At 41.1% G+C, this 25,768-nt stretch overlaps 1 protein-coding gene across 1 annotated transcript in view; it reads left to right on the forward strand.

Moving 5' to 3' along the window:
* Window positions 1-5,694: 5,694 nt before the first annotated feature.
* TRPV1 (transient receptor potential cation channel subfamily V member 1) overlaps window positions 5,695-25,768 on the forward strand; it is a 73,368-nt gene continuing 53,294 nt past the window's right edge. The window contains exons 1-4 of the mRNA XM_073616910.1: window positions 5,695-6,034; window positions 11,369-11,695; window positions 15,876-16,045; window positions 16,123-16,275. Coding sequence (XP_073473011.1) covers window positions 11,379-11,695; window positions 15,876-16,045; window positions 16,123-16,275 — 640 coding nt within the window. The 5' untranslated portion in view covers window positions 5,695-6,034; window positions 11,369-11,378. The remainder of the gene's footprint in view (window positions 6,035-11,368; window positions 11,696-15,875; window positions 16,046-16,122; window positions 16,276-25,768) is intronic.

Consider the following 25,768-nt stretch of genomic DNA (forward strand, 5'->3'; position numbering starts at 1 on the left):
TTTCGTTATCGTTTTAACAAACGATAACGAAAGTGCAGAATCCGAAAAACGAAAGATCCGACATAAACAAATGCTTTATTTTCGTTTTTGTTGCTACAACAGTTCGATATAGATAGGAGATTCGACATGATGATGACAATAACAATCTGTGTCCATCAAACCTGTGGTCAAATGTGCCTAACCTTAACTCTGTTAGTCCAAGATTATTCTACATAGAGAGAAAAGATTCGACATAGAGAGAAAAGATTTGACGTAGGGGAGAAAAGATAGATAAAAATAATGATGATGATGAATGTTATTGGCTGATTGTAACCAAAGAGGAGGAGCAGTAAAATATCTAGAACTAAGTACACACGTACTTTGGCTTATGGTGTCTGTTGAAAGTTCTAAGAAGGTTCGACGGAGCAGGTAAACTATACGGCATCGTACAGTTTAGCTGCTCCGTCGAATCTTCTTTGAACATTCGACAGACACCATAAGCCTTCAATGACAGATTCGACCTTAATTTGGATTTTCGGACGAATGCAATTTTTAACGAAAAACGAAATAAATAAAAACAAATTTCGGGAGTAACTAAATAAATGTATTTTTCGGACGAAAACGAAATTTCCGAAACGAAATATTTCAGTGTGCACATGTCTATCATTTTACCTTAACTAAGGTTTTTTTCTGCACCTTCTATTTTTGATATATTTTGGAACAGTATACTTCATATAAACACACACAACACACACTTGTAATAGTGAACTTTCAAGGCACTCTAAGGTGCATTTGAGGATCTGGAGCATGGACATGACACAGGCCTCTGCAGAGATGTCAACCTCAACCAAAACATTTCAGGGGTGATAAGTGGCATTCAAAGCTAGACATGGAGGAAAGTAAGGAAGAGGAAAGTGGGCGTGTCTAATTTGAATAAGACCTTGTTCACACAGGGCATACAAAAGTTTGCACCCCTGGAGGCAGGGCCGGATTAACATAGGGGCTATTGGAGCTGCAGCTCCAGGCCCCTTACCTTAAGATAGGCCCATTTAAAAAAAAAAAAAAAAAATCACAAAAAAAAGATTGACTTCGAGGGTTGTGGCTCGGCGATCAGGGGTCACATAGAGCCCAAATTTAGGGGGTAGGTAGCTGAAGGTCTACCCCACTACTGGTCATTTGGGGCTCCTATCACCTATGGTCCCAGAGATATGAGGCTCCTTGCGCAGCCTGTCAGAAGTTACATACGAAGCGGCCAGTTTAAATACAAGCTGGCACACTCTGTTTGCAGCAGACTGAGAGGATGAGTTCACAGTGCCTCTCTTCACTTCTTGTCAGAGGCACTGAGCTCAATGGATAGCTTGGAGCCTGCAGAGTTTGACAGGCAGCACCGCCTGTCAAACTCGCTCGCAGTAGCAGCATAGTCCAACAATGTAAAACTGCCATTCAGCAATGTAAAAAAAAAAAAAAAAGAGGCGGCAGTAGCACCTCATGGACGCCAGTCAGCTGCTGCTATACCACTCGTTGAAAAGCAATATACCACAGATCACTTTTCAGAGGGCAGTAAGCATTACTGCAAATGTGAAAGAAACTTGAAACACATCATCCATTTCACACTCACCACCAACCAGGTCACTCCCCAGCCACTTTCCATGTTAGCCACCTCCCTTCAACTTATATTACAGGTGACCATTTCCCAACCTGCAGATGACAGACCCTACTCTAAAAGATATCACTCCCAGTTACTCCCCCCACCCGTTGATTGATATCCCTTCATGACCACCTCACACCCCCCTGCTGACAGACCTCTCTCTGCAGCCTGTCCCCACACACCTTCTCACCTGCTGACCTGTGGATGGGGGAATCAATCCCACAGTGTTATTGTGTTCTGCCAGTGGGGAGCCTTCCTAACCCATACAATACAATCATCAGATCATCAGTGTTGCTAACTATTGCTGGCAGAACTGACTGTTTTGGGAAAAACCTGACAGGCTGGTTGTACTCAAGTCGATTAAAAGATTGACTTGTGTACAACCAGCTAGCCCATACATAGATCGATTATAGCTGGTCTCTGCTTAATTGGCTTAATTTCAATTCTTGTTTGGCCCACTTAACCACTATGCAGTCCCTAAACAACCTTCCACAAACCTTTACATTTTTCCTTCCCAGATTCCTTCATCCTCCTCACCTGTACATAGTGCCCGCTGTCATACCCTCTACACTCCTCTCCTGTACATAGTGCCCACTGTTATACCCTCCACATTCCTCTCCCTCACCTGCACATGCTTCCCACTTTTATACCATCCATACTCCTCCCCTATGCCTCTTACCCACAAAAACAGTTCTTTAAAATGATACAAATGATTAAATATGCTCAATATAACCAGCTCTAGAATAGGCACACTTTTGTTCCATCTTCACCCTGTCTTCCTTCCGGGTTCTGTGCCTTCGGTCACTTGCCTTGGCCGGGCTGTGTTGCTGTCACTTCCACGCATGCTCATTCGCATCCTCTCTCTCTAATCCCCCTTCTATCTCTCATCCTCTCTCCCTTACCCCTCACCCCTCTCTCATCCCCTTTCTCTCTCTCTCATCCTCCCTCTCTCTATTTAATGTAATTTGTTATAACAAAAAATTGTTTGCATTTTTAATTATTATTATTATTTTTTTTTTTTTAATAAAAAGCCCCACCATAATCCTCAGCACCAGGCCCATGATGTTCTTAATCTGGCCCTGCCTGGAGACATGTTTACCCACACGGGGATGCTCAGGTTTTCTGTGCATCCCCGTGCAGGCAGGCACATTAAAGTCAATTTGGCCGCAGCAGCTGCACAGACACTGATCCCAACCTGACATCAATGTTGGGGTTGGTGCACGGCCCCAACTACACCCTGGGACTGTCTGCATGGAGAAGCACAGAACACCTTTGCATCCCCATGTAAACATGGCCCTAAACGGGTGTACACTTTTGTTTGCCCTGTGTGAACGAAGCCTTAAGCCGCGTACACACGGGCGGACTTTTCGACCGGACTGGTCCAACTGAATGAATCCGTCGGACAATCCGACCGTGTGTGGGCTTCATTGTACCTTCAGCGGACTTTAGATTTGGAACATGTTTCGAATCTTTCAGACAGACTCGAGTCCGGTCGAAAAATCCATTCGTCTATATGTTAGTTTGACGGACAAAAAAGGACGCAAGGGCAGCTATTGGCTACTGGCTATGAACCTCCTTACTCTAGTCCCTTCATACGTCAACACTTTCAAACCAATGGACTTTCGAACGGACTTTAGTCCGTTCGTGTGTGGGCAAGTCCGGTCGCCCGAAAGTACGTCGTAACTCTGTCGAAAGTCCGTCGGAAAGACCTTCGGACCTTTGATGCTGAAAAGTCCGCCCGTGTGTACGCGGCATTAGGGTCATGTGTTATTGCAAATATACATTAATCATAAAGAATATGTGTAGAGCGGAAAACAGTCATTTCAGGGACATCTAGTAACATTCATGAACACTCATGGCTCATGAAAGTCGGTATTATCAACTACTTATATGATATGATTTTTTACCAGTAAAAGCTTCCATTTTATTAAAAACTGAACTGATTTAAAACATATTTGCTAAGATTTTCAAATTTAGTAGTTTTTTTGTTGAAGAAAATGCAAATAAACATATAACAAAGCTACTTAGATTTATTAAAATGTAGCTTTTAAAACATATGGAAAGTACGTACTGCCTGACATTTTAAGAAGCCTGCTCCTAATTCCATTGTGGTAAGTTACTTCATACATGTTAAAGTGCAGTATTTTGCATATTTGTGTGTTGTGTGTAGGCAGCCAATTTATCAAAAGTGCAGCAGTGGAGATAAAACCAGACCTGCATGTGTGTTGTGTTGTGTTGTGCTGCACTATAGGTCAGCCGGCACTTGGTGTACTTCACTTACTGTGCACTGGGTGCCATTCTAAATGAATAGTACCACAAAGAGTGCTGTATGTTATAATGCATTGTGATATGTGAAGAAAAATGTATGTTACTGCAATGCATAGATCAAAAGGGGACCTACATGCTAATTCTACTATTAAACTGATACATATACTTTAATTGAGATATATATTTTTTGGACACTTATTCAGTATTGATGTGTTTTTGTTAGGAATGGGTTAAGGTTCGGGCCAAACTCACTATGATCCTAACCCACAGGAGGCTGTAACGTGATAGCAGGTTGCTCAACCAATCAGCTGCAGCTGGGGCATTCCCGACCCTGCATCCCCACAGAGGTACTAGTGACATCATTGACCTAATGTGACCATGTGGTCTTATTTGCACAACGTCATTGACCAACTAAGTTTGGGCTGAACTTTAGCTCATCCTTAGTATTTTGCATTGTTATTTATCTTATGTTGCCTGTTATCATTTTTATGCCACACATTAATTGATCAATGTTTCCCTCTAATTTTGGAGAGTTCTTTATGTTGCCTATAAAACCTATGAGAATGTTTGGCCCTTTGGATTGTTGTTATTTATGCAGTCTACAACTACTTCACTATTAAAATAAATAAAAATAAAATAAAAATACCCACTGTACATGGAAACTTTAGTGGAGACTCTGCTAAATAAAAGTAACTTTTAGTAAATCGACCCTCAGGAATGACAATATTGACTCTCTAGATATTTCTCCCCTCAATTGTCAGGGCCATGAAATGGGCAACACAAGTGTTTTATTTTCACCCACTTTTCATACATCCAAATTTAGATTTTAGACAGCATTATCTAATATGCACTAAGAAAGGGTCCATGGCCCAAAGAAACTATAGGAAGTGGATTGTGGCAACCTATAAGACTTTATCTAACCTGCACTGAGAAAAGGGTTCATGGAATATAATGCTCAGCATTATTCAGTTTCCATAATTTGGGTGTTCTCTTCCATCCAACAATTTAGGAACGGCATTTAGTCTAGGCAGTATTCTACAGGGAACACCTCAATATCTCATTGCCCAAATAATTCCCCTTATTATTTGTCACTTCTAACCAGGGCCGGTGCTACCACTAGGCAAACTAAGCAGCCGCCTAGGGCGCACTGCTGCCTAGGGGCGCCCAGGCCGCTGCTGGTTTCCCTCCGGGTTTGCATGCTCTGCAGGCGGCAGCATGTAACTAACTCAGTCCGACTGGTAGTGTACTTAGAGGTGCAGCACAGCACTGGAGCCAGGGCTAGAGGAAGGAGAGCCGATGCTTCCTGTGTAGCGCCTTCTGTCACATGGGCGGGGCAAAGGGGGTGGAGTCATGGGGTGGAGCCAACGGGGGGGGCGGCAAAATGAGGTTTAGCCTAGGGTGTCAAAAATCCTTGCACCAGCCCTGCTTCTAACTGACTCCCAACATGTCTCTGAGATCACAAAAGCAATATTTCCACAAAGGAAAACAAAGCGTATTTGTGGTATTATTCTTCTAAATTTACAATGTACCTTCTGTCTTAGGGTTATTTAGATTACATATTTCAGCATGATTTTCCCTCCTAAATAAATTGTGAACATTCATTATGCTACCAAAAATCTTATCACAGTGATAAATGCTCTTTATAGTGGCTGATTGATGACTAGAGACCATTCTCTCCTAATTAGCGTGTAATACATGAAACAGTTCCCATGCTGTCCACAGTACATATCCTTGTTATCATCATCTAAATTGCTGCTGGCTATAGAGATAAAAGCTGGACGGAGGCATATGTTGCTAAATGTAGAGTGCACATAGTGTGTGCTGGGCTCCTGGTAAAAGCTTTAATAACTCTAGGGAATGACATCCTCCACAGACTCTTCCTCGGTTATCCCATTATTGGTTCTATGATGCTCTTCTCTCTTTGGAATATCACAATTCTGTGGGAGTGGGTGTAGCTGCATCCTATACACTGGCACTGTACTCACTTCACCATATCTACCAACCACACTACTGGGAATATAGCCTGTCTCTTCTAGGAGACTTGGCTATGGACAGAAATAAATAAAAACTTCATGTAGATCCAAGAGAAGATTATCCTGAACAATAACATCTCTAAGCATCGAAAGAAATCCCTTTAAGGTAAACATTCAGTATTGTTTTAACATTATTTTATAGAAAAAACTTTAAAATCATAATAAAAGTAGTATAAAAGGGGTAAAATGAAAATACTAAATACAAAAAAACATAAACGTTGCTTAATTTATTATGCAAGGGGGTAGGGAAGGCTATGGGAATGGAATAATATCTTTTTACACATTTGAGAAATCAAAAAGTTATTCAACACAGAAATTATTACAAATACCCATATGTGTTTTGTAAAGAAATGTTGACAGCTACATGTACATATCATATATTATGATCATATTCATTAGTGCAATGCCTCGTTTGCAGTTATCTAGTAAGGTATCAGATACTATGTGGAGGGTTCATATGTCTGAAGGCATTTTGGCACTTGACACAGAAAGTCATTTTATACAAAAAATTTGGCTAAGGATGATGAATACTGTGGGATCTATTATTCATAAATCCCTTTTTTCAGATGAACCCACTACATAGAAATTCCAGAGAGTAAATGGTTACTGTGTTATATCTAGAAATTTCATATAGTACATATATTCATGATCAGCAAGCATTTTCTCCCGCAGTAACTACATGAAGAGTTATAAACTATTTTAGGAGGACAGAAATTCTATAGATTTTATAAGAAAAAGAAGGATTTTATTTCCAAAATAATATTTGCAAAGTGCCTCCTGTTATGGGACAAACCCTTTACAAACCCCAATGTAGCACAGGGAATGGATTCTTACATATACTTACTAATATTTTTGGTTCAATCTAATTTTTAGCTTCATGGTAAGAGAAATCTTGGATAAAGAACATCAAGAAGGAGAGTGATATTATCATTATATCATTATAAGTGTCATCATTATAATGTTATCATTATAAGTGTGGTGTAGCAACAGTGGAAATGCAGACAGAAGACCTTAGTTTGTCACATTATAGGCAGTAAAGAAGGATATCGACTAGAATTCTCAGTTGTGAATATATACTGGATTTTTCTAATTAAAATATGGACTAGATTATTTCTGCTTAAAGGGGATTAGAGCTGTGGTCTATAATCAGACTATGGGGGTTAATTACGAAAGGCAAATCCACTTTGCACTACAAGTACAAAGTGCACTTGAAATTGCACTGAAAGTGCACTTGGAAGTGCAGTCGTTGTAAATCTGAGGGGTAGATCTGAAATGAGGAGAAGCTCTGCTGATTTTATTATCCAATCATGTGCAAGCTAAAATACTGTTTTTTATTTTCCTTGCATGTCCCCATCGGATCTACAGCGACTTTACTTCCAAGTGCACTTTCAGTGCAATTTCAAGTGCACTTTGCACTTGTAGTTTGCACTTGTAGTGCAAAGTGGATTTGCCTTTCGTAAATAACCCCCTATATTCTTTACCTAGCCATGATAAATCTTAAATGGCTGATACGGAAATCTGACCAGTTTGCACCAATGTTTGCAAAGCAGCCCCCAAAAATACACATTCCTTTGGAGCATTTATACCAGGGCTACTGTGTCTGGAATCTATTGTTGACTTTTATTTCTTTTTAAAGACCTTGCCTCATTACAACCCTGCAATTAGTGAAGACCTGCAAATAGACCAATTTTCTGAAAAGCATATATTTCCATTCTGTGTGAATTTACTATTTAGATCAGAGTTGTGGCCTATGTTAACCTCAAAATAGTCTACTAAATTATGTAAAAGAAATAGCTAGAAGCTTAGAGTAATGTATGAAGAAAGCTTCAAAGTACTTATTTAAAGCTGATATTACATATGCACGGAACTCATTTATTATGCTTTTGTAATGCATGCTATTATTATCATTTAGTGAATATTAACATGGTTGTGCAGCTTTTCAGCAGTCCAGTAATGCTTTACATGGATTTCATAATCCTACCTGAAAGACAAGCAGAATCTATATTTTCAGCATTTGGTTTCAGGCATATGTGGAAAGTATTGTATCTAGATAATATGATTATAATTTCCTGAATATTAAAGTGGCTGGACAACTTTCCTAGAATTCAGTAATGCCTTCATAGATTGCTGAAAGACAAGCAAAATCTTTATTGACAGTATTTGATTACAAGCATTTGCAAAAAATTATGTTTCAAGGTAGTCTGAGCAAGGAAAGACAAATTATGTGAACAAGATGTTATTCGTGAACGTATATTGCCTAAGCAAGTATCTGGATTCCAGAAAATAATAATGTGTAGAGAGATCAGCATTTAACAGCTCCACATCCTAATCAAATAGAAAAATCCCCAAATTAGGACACTGTAGACTTTTAGGTTGCATAAGGACAGACAATTTAAAATTATTTTTACGACCTTTAAAGTAAAATATACATCACTGTTAAAATACAAGAAGAAAATTGAAGTTTAATATGGCAGACTCCCCTCTAGCTTTTCATTTCCACATTCAAGTTGTGATACATATATATGTCCCCAATCCACATTGTAAACGCTTTTCGTGCGGTAGACCCGCTTCCTCGGGAGGGCTTCAAGGGGAAATGATATAAGGTAATCATAAGCATGAGCAAGTATCCATTTTACATACAGTACTAATTGCATATATTTACCTGTGTTGCTTCTGTAAATTTGAAATCCCTGCTTTAGACCCCTCTCTATAATCTCCAACAATCCATGATTAGTCCCCCAATGAAATGATACTTTTGATCCTGTCTTTCCGCCAGGCACTGAATCCCCTACTGCTTTTTCCTGTAGAGAAGGGCTCCATTTACCGATGGATAGATCATAGGTGTGCGCAGCCTATTGCTTAGGGTGTGCACCCCAAAGCTCAAACACACATGCATGTGTGTATCTACACATAATATATGGCCCTGGCACATTGATTTCCCAATGCCACACAGAGCAATAATGCTAATGCGCAGTAATTAGGGTGTGCCCAGGCACATCCAGCACACCCTGTGCGCACGCTTGTAGGATAGATATTAGGGACAAATTTAGGGCCCTTCCTCATAGCTATTTTGGTATACCCAACTTAGACATTGGACTGTATCGCTCATACAGGATAAAGATCTCTCCACTACTTTGACCACCTTCAAACATGTTTGTTACTATAATTCTTTGATGCTTAACCGAATCTCTATAGTTTACTCTTGTCTCATCCAACTGACCTCACCCTCTAAACACAACTATTATTAGAATAGGAAGAGGACTTAAGTGCCAAAAAATCTGAGAAAGAGTGGCAAGATGTATGGACTGCCACTTTCTCTTACTATCATTGTCATCAAACTTGAGTCTGCGTATAAAGTGTTGACTAGGTGGTATCTGGTACCTTTCAAACTCGCCCACTCGATTTTCAGGCCTTTGCTTTAGAGAATGCCAGACTACAGGTGATGTTCTTCAAACCTGGTGGTTCTGTCCAATGCCTGGTCATTTTTGGACCAAAGTATTTACTCTTTTACAAACATTATTTCAAGTCCAACTCCCTAAAGATCCATGGATGGTGTTGTTACACTTTAAAACTCCAAACATTACAACAAAAACTATTTAAGCTAGCTCATTTTGTCCTCCTGGCTTCCAAGCTGATGCTAGCCAAGGCATGGAAGAAACAGTTTACATATTTTTCTGAAGTTGAATCCTGAGATTTTTTTTGTCCATGAACAATTAAGTAGTGTTCTTAACCCCTTCCCGCTGACATAACACATAAATGCAGCCTCAATGCACTGGGCTTTTTTTCTGTGGGGCCACATATATAGGTATCTCCCTTTTGTGCTGGGAGCACACTGCACAGCATGCTCCCAACACTAAGACCGGGGTCTCATTGATGGCCCCGTGCCCCCTTTCCTTGCAGAGAGGGAAAAAAATGTGTGTGTAGAAAATAAATTAATGAAAAATAAAATAAAAATACCTAGATCAAGGTTTGATCTAGGTCAGTGCCTGAGTAAGTGTTTGGGTCAAGTAAGGGTCAAAGGTCAGGATCAGTATATTTTGGGTAGGAAATTTTTTTTCTTTAATTAGCATCAGTGTCAGTGCGTTTTAGGTAGGACAAAAAAAATCTAAATTATTACTTCTGGGCTGTACTAAAGGTACAAACAACAACTGACATACACATATGTGGTATCTGTGATGGCAGTAACAAGAAATATACAGCTAAAATGTTATTTTTTACTATTTTGGGCCAAGTTTCCTTTGATAATAATAAAAAAAAAAATAGAGATATCCATAACCATTTATTAACAAATGAAAGTCTGATTTGTCCTGAAACAAACAAGGTATAATCAACCTGGATGCACAAAGTAATTGTGATGCTATGTACAGTTTTACTAACACATGTTAAAATTGCTAAATTGTGCTCAGGCATTAAGACTTGTTTTACCATTAGGTGTGAAGGGGTTAACAATAGCCACGACACGTTTCTCAAAATTTTAGATAAATAGATCACCACCATCCAAATAATATGGTTTAGTATTTGCTCACAGTCTGATACTCTTGGGTGGTAACTGCGTTATGCCTCCCTCCTTGCCCTTTTCCCTTGCCGGTGTCTATTGGGTCCCTCCCTTATCTCTTTGCTTCTCACTCATTTTCCTTTTCTTTTACTGCTTTCATTTTTTTTAAAGAATCTTAACACCACATTTTCTAATTCTCCATTAGTTTCTTGGTATGGAAAACAAAAATTACTTATCTTTGGTATTCTTGCCATCTATGTATGAGTAATGACATGACACTGTTGGGCCTGAATTCTCTTTTGTTTATTGATTTATATATGGTATATGGAAATTGTTAACTTTATACTACTTGCTTCTCCTCTCTTTATGACAAAACCAAAACCAAAAAAACAAAAACAAATGCAATCGCCACATCAAGTATTGATGAGCTGCAATAAAATAAATGTTTGTTTTCGGGTTTAATACTGCTTTAAACAATGCATTTGTGAAAGTTATATTATATGTATAAAGTTATGTTCATAGTTTAGAGCAGAAGGAGGTGACTCTTTGGTATGCCATCAGCCTTCAAAGAGTTAGGTAAATACTGTGTTGATAATTATGTATTTTTTTTTTAAATTAGTCTGCTGAGGTATGAACGTGTCTGTTAGACCCTTACATGTGGCACAATGATTAAAACATTATGTGTGGGTACAAGAACAGTGGTTTATGTGTGCTCTGTGTACTGTGAGTGGGTTCAAATTTTATTTAATCAAGGCTCTTTACTTTATGCTCCTCCCACTTTTGGCACAGTTTGGGTATACCCACAATTTGGCACTACATGTGCCTTTATTGCTTCAATTGTTTGGGGGGGGGAGCAAGGAGGGTGTTAAAAAATGATCTGTCTCAGGTACCAAATATTCTAGGTACACCACTGTAACCATGCTTACATTTTTTTTATTTCTACAGGCTAGCAAAAATGAGAAAGATGGGGAGCTCCTCGGATCTTGAGGAAACAGACCACACAGAGGACACGAATGCTTCTGCTGATGACTCACACAGTGAAGACAACAGTCATTCCATCCATGAAAACAGTCAACACATAAAACTAAAGCATACCAAGTATACCATTTTCAGCTCACCAAAAACTAAGGGTCGCCGCTTTGGCAAAGCAGACAGTGAACGTGAAATGGCCCCCATGGACTCTGTCTATCAAATAGAAAGCAAAACTATGTCACCAGCAATTAAATTCCATGTAAACCTTGATAAAGGAAAACATGGTAACCAGTTAACCAGGTAAGTTACTTGCTTCAGAGCATTAGTAAAGTGTATCTAAATCCGAAAGCACAAAGGTAATATATTGTAGCTTACTAATCCTTATATGGTATGTGATTATTTGTCATAGGGTGACAAATTTTACTCGCTGTACTCCCCAGAACAAGAAGTGGATCAGGACTACACATCACCCCCTACTCATTTCCATAACATAGGGTAGGTTGTGGGTAGGTGTAAGCTGACCTCCCTACACATGTGGCGCTGTCCACAACCATATGCAGGGAGAGTGGATGACAGGAGGTACTCGTGTTCCTCTGAGGCCCCCATACGTGTCATCAGGTGAGCAGCTGTCGGATTGGACGCTGCTGCCCTGGATTACCTCCATGGCCATTTTTAGTGAGGGCGGTGCTTATGCACTGGTTCACTGCAGTTGGCGCTCATTTTGCATGTGGTTAGGATAGAGACAGGTACCCTCTGGTGAGGGAGAGTGTGCCTAGAGTAATGAAAGGTTCCAGAGGAGGAGAGACAGTATAGGGACTGTTCGTTATTGTTGCTGTGTGGAGCTTCTCCACTTCAGTGTCTTGTTGCATACTGCCTATCAGCAGCCTCCTGTGCTAGGTGCTGTCAGTCCTCAAGTATCGCTCTCTGCAAGTACTGCATTAATATCTGTGAGTGTTTCAGTTGGAACCTCTACATAGACTCTGTTACAGTTTGTTTGGAATGTTTTTTACAATACACTCCTTTGAAATCTTGGACCTCCATCTGTCATTCCTTCTCTCTTGGGTGCCTTACTCCCGCCTACAAGGTGTTCTGTAGTCCACAGAGGTGAGCTGGGCAAGGTTGGTAACAGGGCTTATGATTTCTGTGCAGCAGAGACAATATTCAGGAATTCAGAGGCAGGATCAGCAGGTATTTTCACGCTTGCACATCTAATAGACCAAAAGTCAGCAAATAAGAAAAGTTAATTTACCATACACTTAAAGTGATTGTAGATGATCACCTTGTAAAACAACCCATTCAGTTTAAAATAGAAATTAAACATTAAACATTTTTGTATATATTGTTTTGAAGATAGCAAAAAAAGGTATTTTAATGGTGCCATAACACATGAATTTTATAAAAATAGATTTTTTATTTAATTAAATTTTATTTAATTGTTAAAAATTGGGGCATACAATTGCCTCCAAATATTTTATTTATAAAAAATAACTTTTACATATATAACACATGCATATACAGATATTTTTGCTATTCACAATGCTTGTTGCTCAACATGTTTCACTTTTCTACTTCTCAGGAGCTGTTAAGCATATATGTACTGTCATAATTATAGAAATACAAACAACATTATTAGAACAAACATTTTCTGCATAGATATATTTTCATACAGAGGTATTGCCAAACAGAAAAACACATATAATATATAGTATATACTGAACTTATAGACAAAAAACATTCAATAACTGCAATGATCTCAATGAGTCTGACCGCACCTGCAGAAAGACACAAAGCCAAGGAACACTCGCCATCTGTATTCACACAATTTACTCAAATGAGCGTGTGTCTTAGGAGCTTCCCACTGGGCCTCCTTGTTTACTCCTCCCCCGGGATCTTTCATTCCTCTCCTAATTCTCCCTTCACTTTTTTCCTAGCTTTTCCTCCTACCTTCCTGTTTCCTGTGGCTTTTGCCTTTTTTCCATTCCTCGCTCTTCTCACCTACAGGTTTCTCTGATTTTTGGTTGCCTGCCCCCCCCCCCCCCCATAGATGTTAACTCCGTTAGAGGTAACACCAGCCACACCTTCCATCCTGCTATATGTGGACCCAACATGTAGACAGGGGTTTACCCCCTCCCTCTTTCTCATACTACCCAACCTTATAATTGTCCCTCTTTAACTCCATCATATAGCTCATGGACCTAATGGCTCTGGTCACATACTGAAAATAATCAGGTCTGGTGCCCTTAGGGCTTGTATCTGTGTGACTCTTTTTGGTATCAGTGATTGTCCTTACTAATGTTGTGGTTCTATTGCATACTGTTTGCTTTAATGCTACCTACTTGTACCTCTGTTGTGATGCGACATTGTGCATCCTCATATCTTTTTGTCAAATTTATCCTATGACAGTATTCCTTGTACCTGTTCTTTCTCAATAAAATATTTGAAGAAGAAAAGTATGGGCCAAGTTGAATTTTGCCGGCCAACTGCTTATTGTTCCATAAAGACAGAAGCAACATTGGGTTGGTTCTGAACACACAAGTATGCACGCATGAAATATGGACACAAGAATACTTACACACATAGATAAAATTAGGCAAATCAAGCAAGTTTGCAGATGTTAAATTCTACATTTTCCTTTCTCCTGTTGTCCCAGGAGATATCTAGGAAAAACCTCAATAGACTTGAAAATTCCCAGGCTTTTGCATGACAAAGTTATATGCAGATTTCTTCAGACATAGGATTGGTATAAAAAAGCTTTCTAGGCATCCCTGTATAGTGCATCCGGAAAGTATTCTGAGCGCTTCACTTTTTCCACATTTTGTTATGTTACAGCCTTATTCCAAAATGGATTAAATTCATTATTTTCCTCAAAATTCTACAAACAATACCCCATAATGACAACATGAAAGAAGTTTGTTTGAAATCTTTGCAAATTTATTAAAAATTAAAAATTAAAAAATCACATACATAATCACATACACATTACATAAGTAAGCCTTTCCCATGGCACTCAAAATTGAGCTCAGGCGCATCCTGTTCCAACTGATCATCGGTATATACAGTTGATTAGACATGTTTTGGAAAGGCACACACCTATCTATAAAAAGTCCCACAGTTAACAATGGATGTCAGAGCACAGACCAAGCCATGAAATCCAAGGATTTGTCTGTAGAGGTCAGAGACAGGATTATATATATTTCTACCCCATTGAAGGTCCCAATGAGCACAGTGGCCTCCATCTGTAAATGGAAGAAGTTTGCAACCACCAGGACTCTTGCTAGAGCGGGCCCCCTGGCCAAGCTGAGCGATCGGGGGAGAAGGGCCTTAGTCAGGGAGGTGACCAAGAACCCAATGATCACTCTGACAGAGCTCCAGCAACCATCTCTGTAGCACTCCACCAATCAGGCCTGTATGGTAGAGTGGCCAGACGGAAGCCACTCCTCAGTAAAAGGCACATGACAGCCTGCCTGGAGTTTGCCAAAAGGCACCTGAATGACTCTCAGACCATGAGAAACAAAATTCTCTGGTCTGACAAAACAAAAATTGAACTCTTTGGTCTGAATGGCAAGTATCATGTGTGGAGGAAACCAGACACCGCTCATCACCTGGCCAATACCATCCCTACAGTGAAGCATGATGGTGGCAGCATCATGCTGTGGGGATGTTTTTCATCAGCAGGAACTGGGAGACTAGTCAGGATCAAGGGAAAGATGAATGCAGCAATGTACAGAGACATCTTTGATAAAAACCTGCTTCAGATTGCTCAGGACCTCAAACTTGGGTGAAGGTTTATCTTCCAACAGGACAACAACCCTAAGCACACATCCAAGATAACAAAGGAGTGGCTACGGTACAACTCTGTGAATGTCCTTGAGTGGCCCAGCCAGAGCCCAGACTTGAACCCAATTGAACATCTCTGGAGAGATCTGAAAATGGCTGTGCACCGACGCTCCCCATCCAACCTGATGGAGCTTGAGAGGTCCTACCAAGAAAAATGGGAGACACTGCTCAAAAATACTTGTGCCAAGCTTGTAGCATCATACTTTAAAAGTCTTGAGGCTGTAATTGGTGCTAAAGGTGCTTCAACAAAATATTGAGCAAAGGCTGTAAATACTTACGTACATAGGATTTTTTTCGTTTTTTATTTTTAATAAATTTGCAAAGATTTCAAACAAACTTCTTTCATGTTGTCATTATGGGGTATTGTTTGTAGAATTTTGAGGAAAATTATGAATTTTATCTGTTTTGGCATACAGCTGTAACATAACAAAATGTGGAAAAAGTGAAGTGCTGTGAATACTTTCCGTATGCACTGTAAATGTTCTTCTCCCATCTGCAGTCTGCTGCAAAGAATTAAAGTGAACAATTACATCTGAAGCATGTCTTACACAAAAATTAAACTGCAGCAAGTTTGCTTCTCATCCTACCTATATCAAGTTTTCATTAATTAAATTATTAACACTCTATTTTCTTTATTGCAAAGGCAAAGTTCCTCCCTGGAATCCACAACCAGCTGTAAGGATAGAACATTTAAGCTGTACGATCGGAACAGGATTTTTGATGCTGTGGCCTATGGGGACTGTGAAGAATTAGATGATCTTCTGGTTTATTTACTCCGTACACAGAAACATCTCACTAATAAAGAGTTTAAAGGTAGCGCACTAATATATATATTTTTCATGTGTAATAAAATCTGAATTGAGTTTTTTTTTACAATTTATATTCAACAGAACCAGAAACAGGGAAAACTTGTCTACTAAAAGCCATGCTGAATCTGAGTCAGGGGAAAAATGAAACAATTCCACTCTTGCTAGAAATTGCAGAAAAAACAGACAATCTGAAAGCATTCATCAACGCAGCATACACAGACACCTATTACAGAGGTAAGAAATGCCTGTATTAGCTGCAGTGCCAATGCTGTGTAAATGTTTAGTGCTATAGTTTTTTTAAATCATTTGGTTACATACAGTATATCAGGAAAAGATCCATAAGCTGCACATAATGAAGCAGACCCATGTGCATGAGGTGAGATGAATGGCAGCCTTAGCCCGGACTGGTTGAAGTCTGCCATTCATCTGACTTCATGCACATGGGTCTGCTTCATGATGTGCGGCTTCTGATTTTTTTTCCTTTTGATATTGCTGCAGCTTGGATCTAGGGTAAGCTGCCTGTCCCTGCCTGCACTAACAGCAGTCTAGTAGGACTTTACCTCTCTACCTGAGCGGCACCTAAATTATGTCTTTTTGGGTTACATATATCAGCCTATTGATGCATCTTAAAGAACAAGGTTTTCCGGGGTATTCAATGGATGACCAGGAAGGGATCAAGCCATCCCCAGGCTTTCAGCTGAACACCAGTAGCAGTGGCAGCTGGTGCTCAAAATTTTTTGGGGGGGGTCGCAAAAATTTTTTGAAAAAAAATAATCTATTGCAGCCACTGTGCCCATCAAACGCTGCCACTGTGAACGCTGACACTGTGCCATCAAACACTGCCACTGTGCCCTCAAACACTGCCACTGTGCCCTCAAATGCTGCCACTGTGCCCTCAAATGCTGCCACTGTGCCCTCAAATGCTGCCACTGTGCCATCAATTGCAGCCACTGTGCCAAACGCTGCCACTGTGCCATCAAATGATGCCACTGTGCCCATCAAACGCTGCCACTGTGCCCATCAAACACTGCTAGTGTGCCCATCAAAATTCTGCCAGTGTGACCATCATATGCTGCCAGTGTGCCCATTAAATGCTGCCAGTGTGCCCACCAAATGCCCCCAGTGTGACCCCCGCCCGCTCATCGTCTATCCAGCGCTTACCCTGTCTTGGTGGGGCAGCTGGTGACGGCGACGAGTGGGGTCCTCCATGCGTCTCCTGCCATCCACATCTCCCGTCCTCTCCTCCTGATAGGCGTCCAATAGCGGTGCCTGTTGTTTCAGCCAATCAGGTGACAGGTAACAGACCCAAGCACCTGATTGGCGGAGAGGCGGTTTAGTGTTAGGAAAGCGAATAGTCATTCGCTTTTCTAACACAGCTGAGTGACCTGCGAGCGCCCAGCATGGCGCCATTCCACGAGCGCGTGCAATTATAAAGCGTGACATGTTTGGTATCTATTTACTCGGTGTAACATCATCTTTCACATTATAGAAAAAAATTGGGGTAACTTTACTGTTTGTTTTTTTTTTTAAATACGGATTTTCACCACCAAATTTCAAAAATAGGCTTAGTCATGAAAGGGTTAATTACTAACACATGTTGACTCTACATAGAACTGCTTATGACGTTTATAACAATGTATATTTTCACAAATATAAATAGTCTTATATAATTTCACTCTTTCCATACATAGAAAAGAGATAAAGATATATATATATATATATATATATATATATATATATATTCATTTAACTCAATTATTCTGTAAAATCTAATCCATTCATTCATTTGTTAATATTTGTTAATAATGAATATTCTAACAATGAAACTGTAACTTGAACTCTAAAGTTTTGTAGCTGGACTGACATTTGTAGCGATACCCCGCAGGAGCAGCTTGGTAGATGTGGTTCTCTGTTCTCCCACTGTCTGCCTCAACTTTTAAAGTAGCCTCAGCCCCACTCACAAACCAGGTTAAGCAAATGGTTACTGCACTGCTACTGAAAGCACAAACATCAGACTGGTTAGTGGTAAATTAAAGCAATATATTGTTACTGGTTGCAGTAAAAAGCAGTATGCATGTAAATGAGTAAGTATTGGATAAATTCACAGTTCACTAGACAGTGGGGCTGATATAATAAAGAAAAATAGACTGTGCACTTTGCAAATGCAGTCGCATGCATTTTCCCGGAGCTTAGTTAAAGTGGCAAAGCTCTGCTGATTTCCATCATCCAATCATGCGCAAGAAAAATGCTGGTTTTTTTTTGTTTTTTTTTTTTGTTTCCCTGCACCTGATTGGGTATCCTTTACTAGACATGTGCACACCACAAAATTTTGTTTAGTTTCAGATGCATTTGTTAGGTTGATAATTTTGTTTATTCATATTTGTTGTGTCGGTCCAGTTCGTTTTCAGGATTTGTTATGTATATTCTTTATACCAGGTGGATTCGAAAAGTTTTCTAATTCATCCGGTATAATGTTGGACAGATCCAAATTCATTGTGAATAGCTGTGAATGTTAAGGAGCAGGCGGACGCCGCATCCTTAACAACCATGACGCATCTGCTGTCAGTGGGATTCCCTGCTGACAGAAGAATTAAACAAAAGAACCGCAGGTTAAAAAAAAACAAAAAACAGTTTGGGGTCCCTCTAATTCATACCAGGCCTTTTGGGTCTGGTATGGATTTTGAGGGAAACCCCACACCAAAACTTTTAAAAAAATGGCATGGGGTACCAGACCCTTATCTGAGCATGCAGCCCGGCAGGCTAGAAAAGGGGGGGGGGATGAGTGAGCACCCCCTGCTTCCTGAACCATACCAGGTCACATGCCTTAAACATGGACGGGTGCTTTGGGGGAGGGGGGCTCCCCCCAAAGCACCTTGTCCCCACCTATTTCCCACAAACCTGGCCCGGTGGTTGTTAAAGTGCGGGGGTGACTTTAACAAGGGGGAACCCAGATTCTGCCCCCCCCTATAAATGAGTATGGGGTATAGTACCCCTACTCATTCACTAGAAAAAAAATGTGAAAAGCAGATAAGAACACAAACACAGTTTTTGACAAGTCCTTTATTAAAAATAAATAAATAAATAAATAAAAACATGTCCCCCATGTAAATCCAGTATCAATCATGATAAACACCAACCGGCCTGCCGAACATGACCGTCCCATTAAGAGAAACTCGTTGAATGACAGGTAAACATGGGGGCGGGCTCAGCATTTAATTTTTTTGTTTTTTCCTGTGGGCTGGGGTTCATCGTGATTGATGTTGGATCTACTTCGGGGAACATTTACCTCTATTGGGGTTTTGAATAAAAGACTCATCAAAAACGTGTCCCTTCTTTATGTGGATGATGGCACTGTAGTTCTTATTTTAAAAAAAGGCATCCAAGTACCTTTTTCCTAATCAATATACAGCTGTCACATGATCCAGATGAAAACTGAGCATGTGCAGAGCTGCCAACACTGCTGTGCAAAATCCCTAGCTGAATTTGGGACTTGGACAGAAGGGGGAGATAGAGAACAGCAGGATCAATCAGGATTTTTGCAGAAAACACAAACCTAATTTCATATTGACTGAGTGAGTATGGAAAGCATGTAATACAGCATTTCATGATACAGTTAAACCTTGGATTGCAAGCAAAATTAGTCAGAAACATGCTTGTAATCCAAAGCACTTGTATTTCAAAGCGAATTTCCCCATAAGAAATAATGGAAACTCAGATGATTAGTTTCACAACCATTTATTCATAGGTCCTTTAGTTTATAGATTAGATTATAGCAATGTGACCAGGTTGAGTAACCATAAAATGTCCATCCACAAATGGAAGCCTCCACAAGGGGATTAGAACTAAAATCCAGAATGAGCTACAGAGTATAAATGAGAAGAGAGGCGCCTCTAAGTGTAGCAATATGTTGCTAAATGTTGTACCTTCATTAAATGTAACCATATTGCTACACTTAGAGGCGTCTCTCTTCTCATTTATACTCAGTTGTGACATGACGCTACTTGTATATCAAGACATCGCTTGTATATCAAGTCAAAATTTATTAAAAAATGTTGCTTGTCTTGCAAAATGCTCTCAAACCAAGTTACTCTCAAACCAAGGTTTTACTGTATTTTTTTTTTTTTTTTTTATGATGTGGGTTTAGTGACACTTTAATTTGTTAGTCCAGTCCATCTAAATCTGCTAGTACTGTACATCTAAAAATGGCCATAGATGGTTCGAATCTCAGCCAGTTCAGCAGGGACCAGCCGAGATTCCAACCATGTATGGGCAGGCTGAAAGTACCCAAGTTGATCGATGACCAACTAGGATACAACCAGCGATTTTACATGTGATTATTGCTAGTGGCTATTATAACCACTAGCAGTAATCACTGCGTTCTCCCGGCAGAGATGGATACCCCCGCCATGAGAACACAATGATTCCACAGGAGGGATTCCCCCATCAACACTAACTGTGTTGATGGGCAACCCATGGTTGGAGGAATGAAAATACTCCATCTATGGCCAGCCTAACACTACTCTTTCCCCAGACTGACAATGCTGCTCCTCCAGTGGAAACAGCCTTACACTGGCAATACACTGATTAAAATTGATCTGGTTCAGCAGGGACCAGCCAAATTCCTCACACATCCACACATCAAGGTACATGGGGGAATCTGTTCCTTCTTTTCAATCAGCCTGCTAGCTCAATGAAAAGAAGTGTACAGTCACCATAATCAACTTGCAAAAATAAAGGAAAAAAAACCTAAAAAAGAGAACTAATGCAGTGACCACATTTATGGCTTGGCTGTAATATAGGGTTGAAAATATATTTATTGGTATTTTTACAAAAAATACACGAAACAGTAGATAAGGTTACAATCCGGAAACAGTTAAAAGTAAGCATGTATAATGAGTCAGCCAAATGGCTATCGCCCACAGCTTAACTCCTATTGCTATGCAAGAAAAAAAAAAATTACATCAATGACCGTTACCTAGTATAAAAAGTGAGTTTGGCTAGGAGAGCCTTATATTTCAAGGTAGGACTGTAAACATAAATTTTGGGAATTAAATGTTTTAACCGATAGAAAGGACAAAGGGAAGAAATTGAGGGGGGGGGGGGGGGATCAAGCGTTGGGTGTGAGGTGGGGCAGAAAGAAAGAAAGAAAGAAAGAAGTGTGGGAGCTGCTGAGTAGACGTTCAGAGAAGGGTAACTAAGGGACAATAGGGGGAGGGGGACCCCTAGGTACATGCCCTACCCATCTCATTGTCATGCTACATGCGAGGATGATCATGTCTGAGTCGACAACATGTTTGCGAGAGTATCAAAGGAAGAGAAGCGGAGCCAGATGGACCACAGTATTTTATACTTATTAAGGGTGTCATTGTCAAGGGCTAGCATCTCCTCCATTCTCATGGTGTCGTTCATAATCGAAACCCATTGTGATAGGGGAGGAGTGGTGGTCGACTTCTAATATGATGGGATAAGCTGTCTAGCTGAGGACATAAAGAAACGGAGGAGATTCTGTTTCTGTGATATTATTGATCCCGGGAGTATAGAGAGAAGGGCAATCTTAGGGGAGGGAGTCAGCGTTTCGTCATAAATTTTGTTATAGCAGTCAAATACCTGAGTCCAGAAGGGGCAGATCCTCTCGCATTCCCACCAGACATGTAGATAGGTCCCTGTAGAGTTAGAACATCGCCAGCAGGATGCTGAGGTGGATGGAAACATTTTGTGTAATGTGGAGGAATCCCTGTACCATCCTGACAGAATCTTGTAGTTCTTTTCCTGTGAGTAGCAGGAAATCGTGGATTTATGAGTAAAATGGAATGCGGTCTGCCATTCTGGTCGTGGAATGTCCTCACCCAAGTCTGCAGACCACCTCCTGGTGTAAGTAGGTAGATCAGTATGTGTAAGGGCTTGTAAGAGACCATATACGGCCGAGAGGAGGTGCCTAGGTGTTTCAGGGAGGGAACACAGCCGTTCAAACTCCGTACTGGGGTGGTGGATCTGGGAGGAAGAATGTAAGTGTTTTGTGAATGTAGATAAGTGTATGGTGGTGAGCCAATCATAGGGTCCTGTCGGTGTTACAGGTGTCCCTTGTATCGGGTGTATAAAGGAATGCGCTTGTGGCCAGTCAGACCTTTTGAAGGGAAATATTGTTGTCGTTCCTTTACCCTGTGGAAAGGCGGAGTTGTCGAATAGGGAAGACAATATGGAGAGATCGGAAGACAGAGTGGAACACAGACCCCTGTTATACCAGAGTCTAAGAGAAGCGAGCGTTAGCGGGGAGGGAGGGGGTATACGGGTGAGATCGGGTTTATGTCCCCATAGTAGTGCTCTGAGATCTACGGGTGCTAGATCCTGTTCTATGGCGACAGAAGCCTTTAGGAAGGAACGAGGGAACCAATCTAAAATGCAGGCTATGTGGGCGGCTTTGTAATAGGTCTCGTAGTCAGGGAGGCCCACTCCACTCTGTAGTTTTGAACGGGTGAGTAAATTATATTTCACCCTAGGTAACCCCCGGTTCCACATAAACCTAATGGCAAGTGAACGTAAAGATGTAAAGAAGGACTTGGGAACTAGGATGGGGATCGTTTGGAGGAGGTATAAAAGTTTGGGTAGGGTATCCATTTTCAGGGTATTGATTTGCCCGAACCACGGTAAGGAAGACCCACCCCACTCCTCCAAATTCTTCCGTATGCGGGAGAGCAAAGGAACATAATTTAAGGAGAAAAAATTGGAGGGGTTAGAGGGGATAATGACCCCTAGGTACGAGACTCCCTTTGTCTGCCATTGAAAAGAGAAGTTCGACTTAAGTGTGGACATCGTGGTGGAGGGGGGGGAGATATTGAGAGCTTCGGTCTTGGATATGTTAAGTATGAAATTGCTAAAGGAGCCAAACTGATGGAATTCTGAAAAAAGGGATGGTTATGAGGGTGTTGCATATAGACCAGCAGATCATCAGCGTAGAGGGATAATTTATAATGGTGGTAAGACGTTTGGATACAGTGGATGGAGGTGTTTTGTCTAATGGCACAGGCTAGGTGCTCTATAACAATGACAAATAGGAGGGGTGAAAGGGGACAGCCCTGCCGAGTGCCGTTGGAGATATCGAATGGCTCGGAGACAGTGCTATTGACTAGGACTGTGGCCGAAGGTTGGGAGTATAAGGACAGCACTCTAGAGATAAAGGTCGTTCCTAAACCTAACTGCTCTAATGAGAGTCGAAGGAATCTCCAATTGACCCTATCAAACGCTTTTTCAGCATCGAAGGAAAGGAGACAGGCTTTAAGGTCTTTGCGTTGGATAAAGGAGATAAGGTGAATAGTTTTGGTGGTATTGTCCCTTGCCTCACGACCCGGGACAAATCCCACTTGGTCGTTATGGATCACTCCAGGTAGTAGAGGGGATAAGCGGTTGGCCAATACCTTTGCGAACAGTTTAAGGTCTATGTTGAGCAAAGATATTGGCTGGTAGCTGCTACATTGAGATGGGTCTTTGCCCGGTTTGGGTAATATAGAGATATTGGCGGACAATAAGCCTTAAGGTGGTGAGTTGGAGTCTTCTATGGCATTGAACGCCTTAGTCAGAAGCGGAGCTAATTGAGGGGCAAAAGTTTTGTAAAAACGGGGGGTGTACCCATCCATGCCAGGACATTTTCCTATCTTCAAATCCTTGATGGCGCCTAGAAATTTGGGCGCGACCAAAGGCCTGTCCAATGCATCTGCATCTGGTGTGTTGATAGTGGGTATTGCCATCTCCATAATGTAATCTTGTATGTCGTCAATCGAGGAGGTTGTATGTGCATTTGGATTTGTGGGCTGTAGGTTGTAGAGTTGGGAGTAGTACTCCCTAAAGGCAGAGGATATGCCTTTTGTGTTAAACATTTTATTTTGATTGGGATGTGTGATAAAGGGAATGGAGTATCGGGGTGGCCTAGGATGGAGGACCCTTGCTATGTGCTTACCGCATTTATTTGCTAGGGAGTAGTGGTAATTGCGTGCCCTATCTTGAGCAATTAAGGAATGTGAGTCTAAAAGTGGGAGTAGGTCTCTGCAGGCATTCGACAATCGGACAAAAATGGCAGGATCTAAATCCCATTTGTGTAGAGGTTCGAGTTCTGCTATAGTGGAAAGGAGACGGCAAATATCATCCGTTCGTATCTTTTTGAGGCGGGAGCCGTGTTGTATGAATACTCCCCGAACCACGCACTTCAGAGCTTCCCACTGAATGAGGGGGGAGGTAGTATCTGAGGAGTGGTTGGAAACAAAGTTCCAAATGGTTTTGGAAATTTCCGCTACACAGAATCCCGCAACAAATTGTCATTAAGCCTCCATTGTGTACCTCTATGCGACGTTGGGAGGCGTGCAAGGGTCAGATAGAGCGGAGCATGGTCAGACCAGAGTAGATGACCCAGGGATGCCTGGATGGGGGCATCTAGCTGTGATTGGGATATTAGAAAGTGGTCAAGTCTGCTGTAGGACTTGTGTGCTGCTGAATAATGGCTGAAGTCCCTCTCTGTGGGATGCTGGACACGCCAAACATCCACCAGGTGGGAGGAGGAATGTAGTAGGGCTTTGATGCATGTCAGTGTACAGAATGGTACAGAGGACTTACCCGAGGATGTGTCTGCAGACGGGGACATTATGACGTTGAGTTCTCCACCAATAGTAAAACAGGGACCCCCAAATGAGGATAGTCTGGTGAGAACTGACGAGAGGAACTGAGCCTGATCCTCATTAGGTACATATATGTTGGACACTGTAAAGAGAAAATTGTTTATTTTCAGTTTAGGAAAGATGAAGCGACCATTAACATCAACCGGGGAGTCTAGGACCTCAGGTGTAAAGGATTTATGGAAGGCGATGGACACTCCCTTAGATTTGGCCTGGGGGTTAGTACTGCGATACCATTGTGTATAATACCTGTTGCGTAGGGCAGGTACGGAGCCCGTACGGAAGTGTGTTCCCTGAAGTAATAAGATACTAGAACGCTTTTTGGGAAAATGGTAGAGAATCTGCCTCCGCTTCTCTGGTGTGTTAAACCCCCTGCAGTTGAAAGATGCTAATGCTATCGGGCAAACAGAAGCCATGATATAGTTAGGTGTGGGGGGAAGTTGGGAAATTAGATATGACAGGTGTCTCATGTGTCAGCAGCTGAGAGAGAGAGAGAGAGAGAGAGAGAGAGAGAGAGAGAGAGAGAGAGAGAGAGAGAGAGAGGAAAAAAAAAAAAAAAGGCAGGAGAGGAAAAGAGAAGAGAGGGAAAAGTAAACAAAGAGAGGAAGAGGGGGTGATACAGGTCGGTAGGACCAAGTTAATATATGAGCACTCGGTCTGGTCTTGGTCGTCGTCCCCACGTCTGATAATTATAAACGGAAAAATCAGGGAAAATTCACAGCGGGTCAGTGGGGAAGAAGACCAATGTATTAAATTTAAAAAGAAAAATTGGACAAAAGCAAAAAAGGCCACTAGGTGGCTCCAAAAAACTGTAAGTAAAAAAATGAAAGACCTAACAGCGTGGCATGCAGCCATATACCGATCAGTGTCCATAATGACACTGAAAAAAAAGTAAAATCCCTCTAAGGGGTCCCCAGCCCCACGGGTAATTAAATAAGAACAGAAAAATCACAACATTGAAATGGTGATACATAAAATTGGTCATGAACGGGTTATAGAAAACTCAGGATTCAGTAAAGTGTACAATATGGCATAGTACGAACAACGTATATAAATCACAGGTGGGA

This window comes from Aquarana catesbeiana, linkage group LG02, assembly GCF_042186555.1.
Source record: "Aquarana catesbeiana isolate 2022-GZ linkage group LG02, ASM4218655v1, whole genome shotgun sequence".
NCBI lineage: Eukaryota > Metazoa > Chordata > Amphibia > Anura > Ranidae > Aquarana > Aquarana catesbeiana.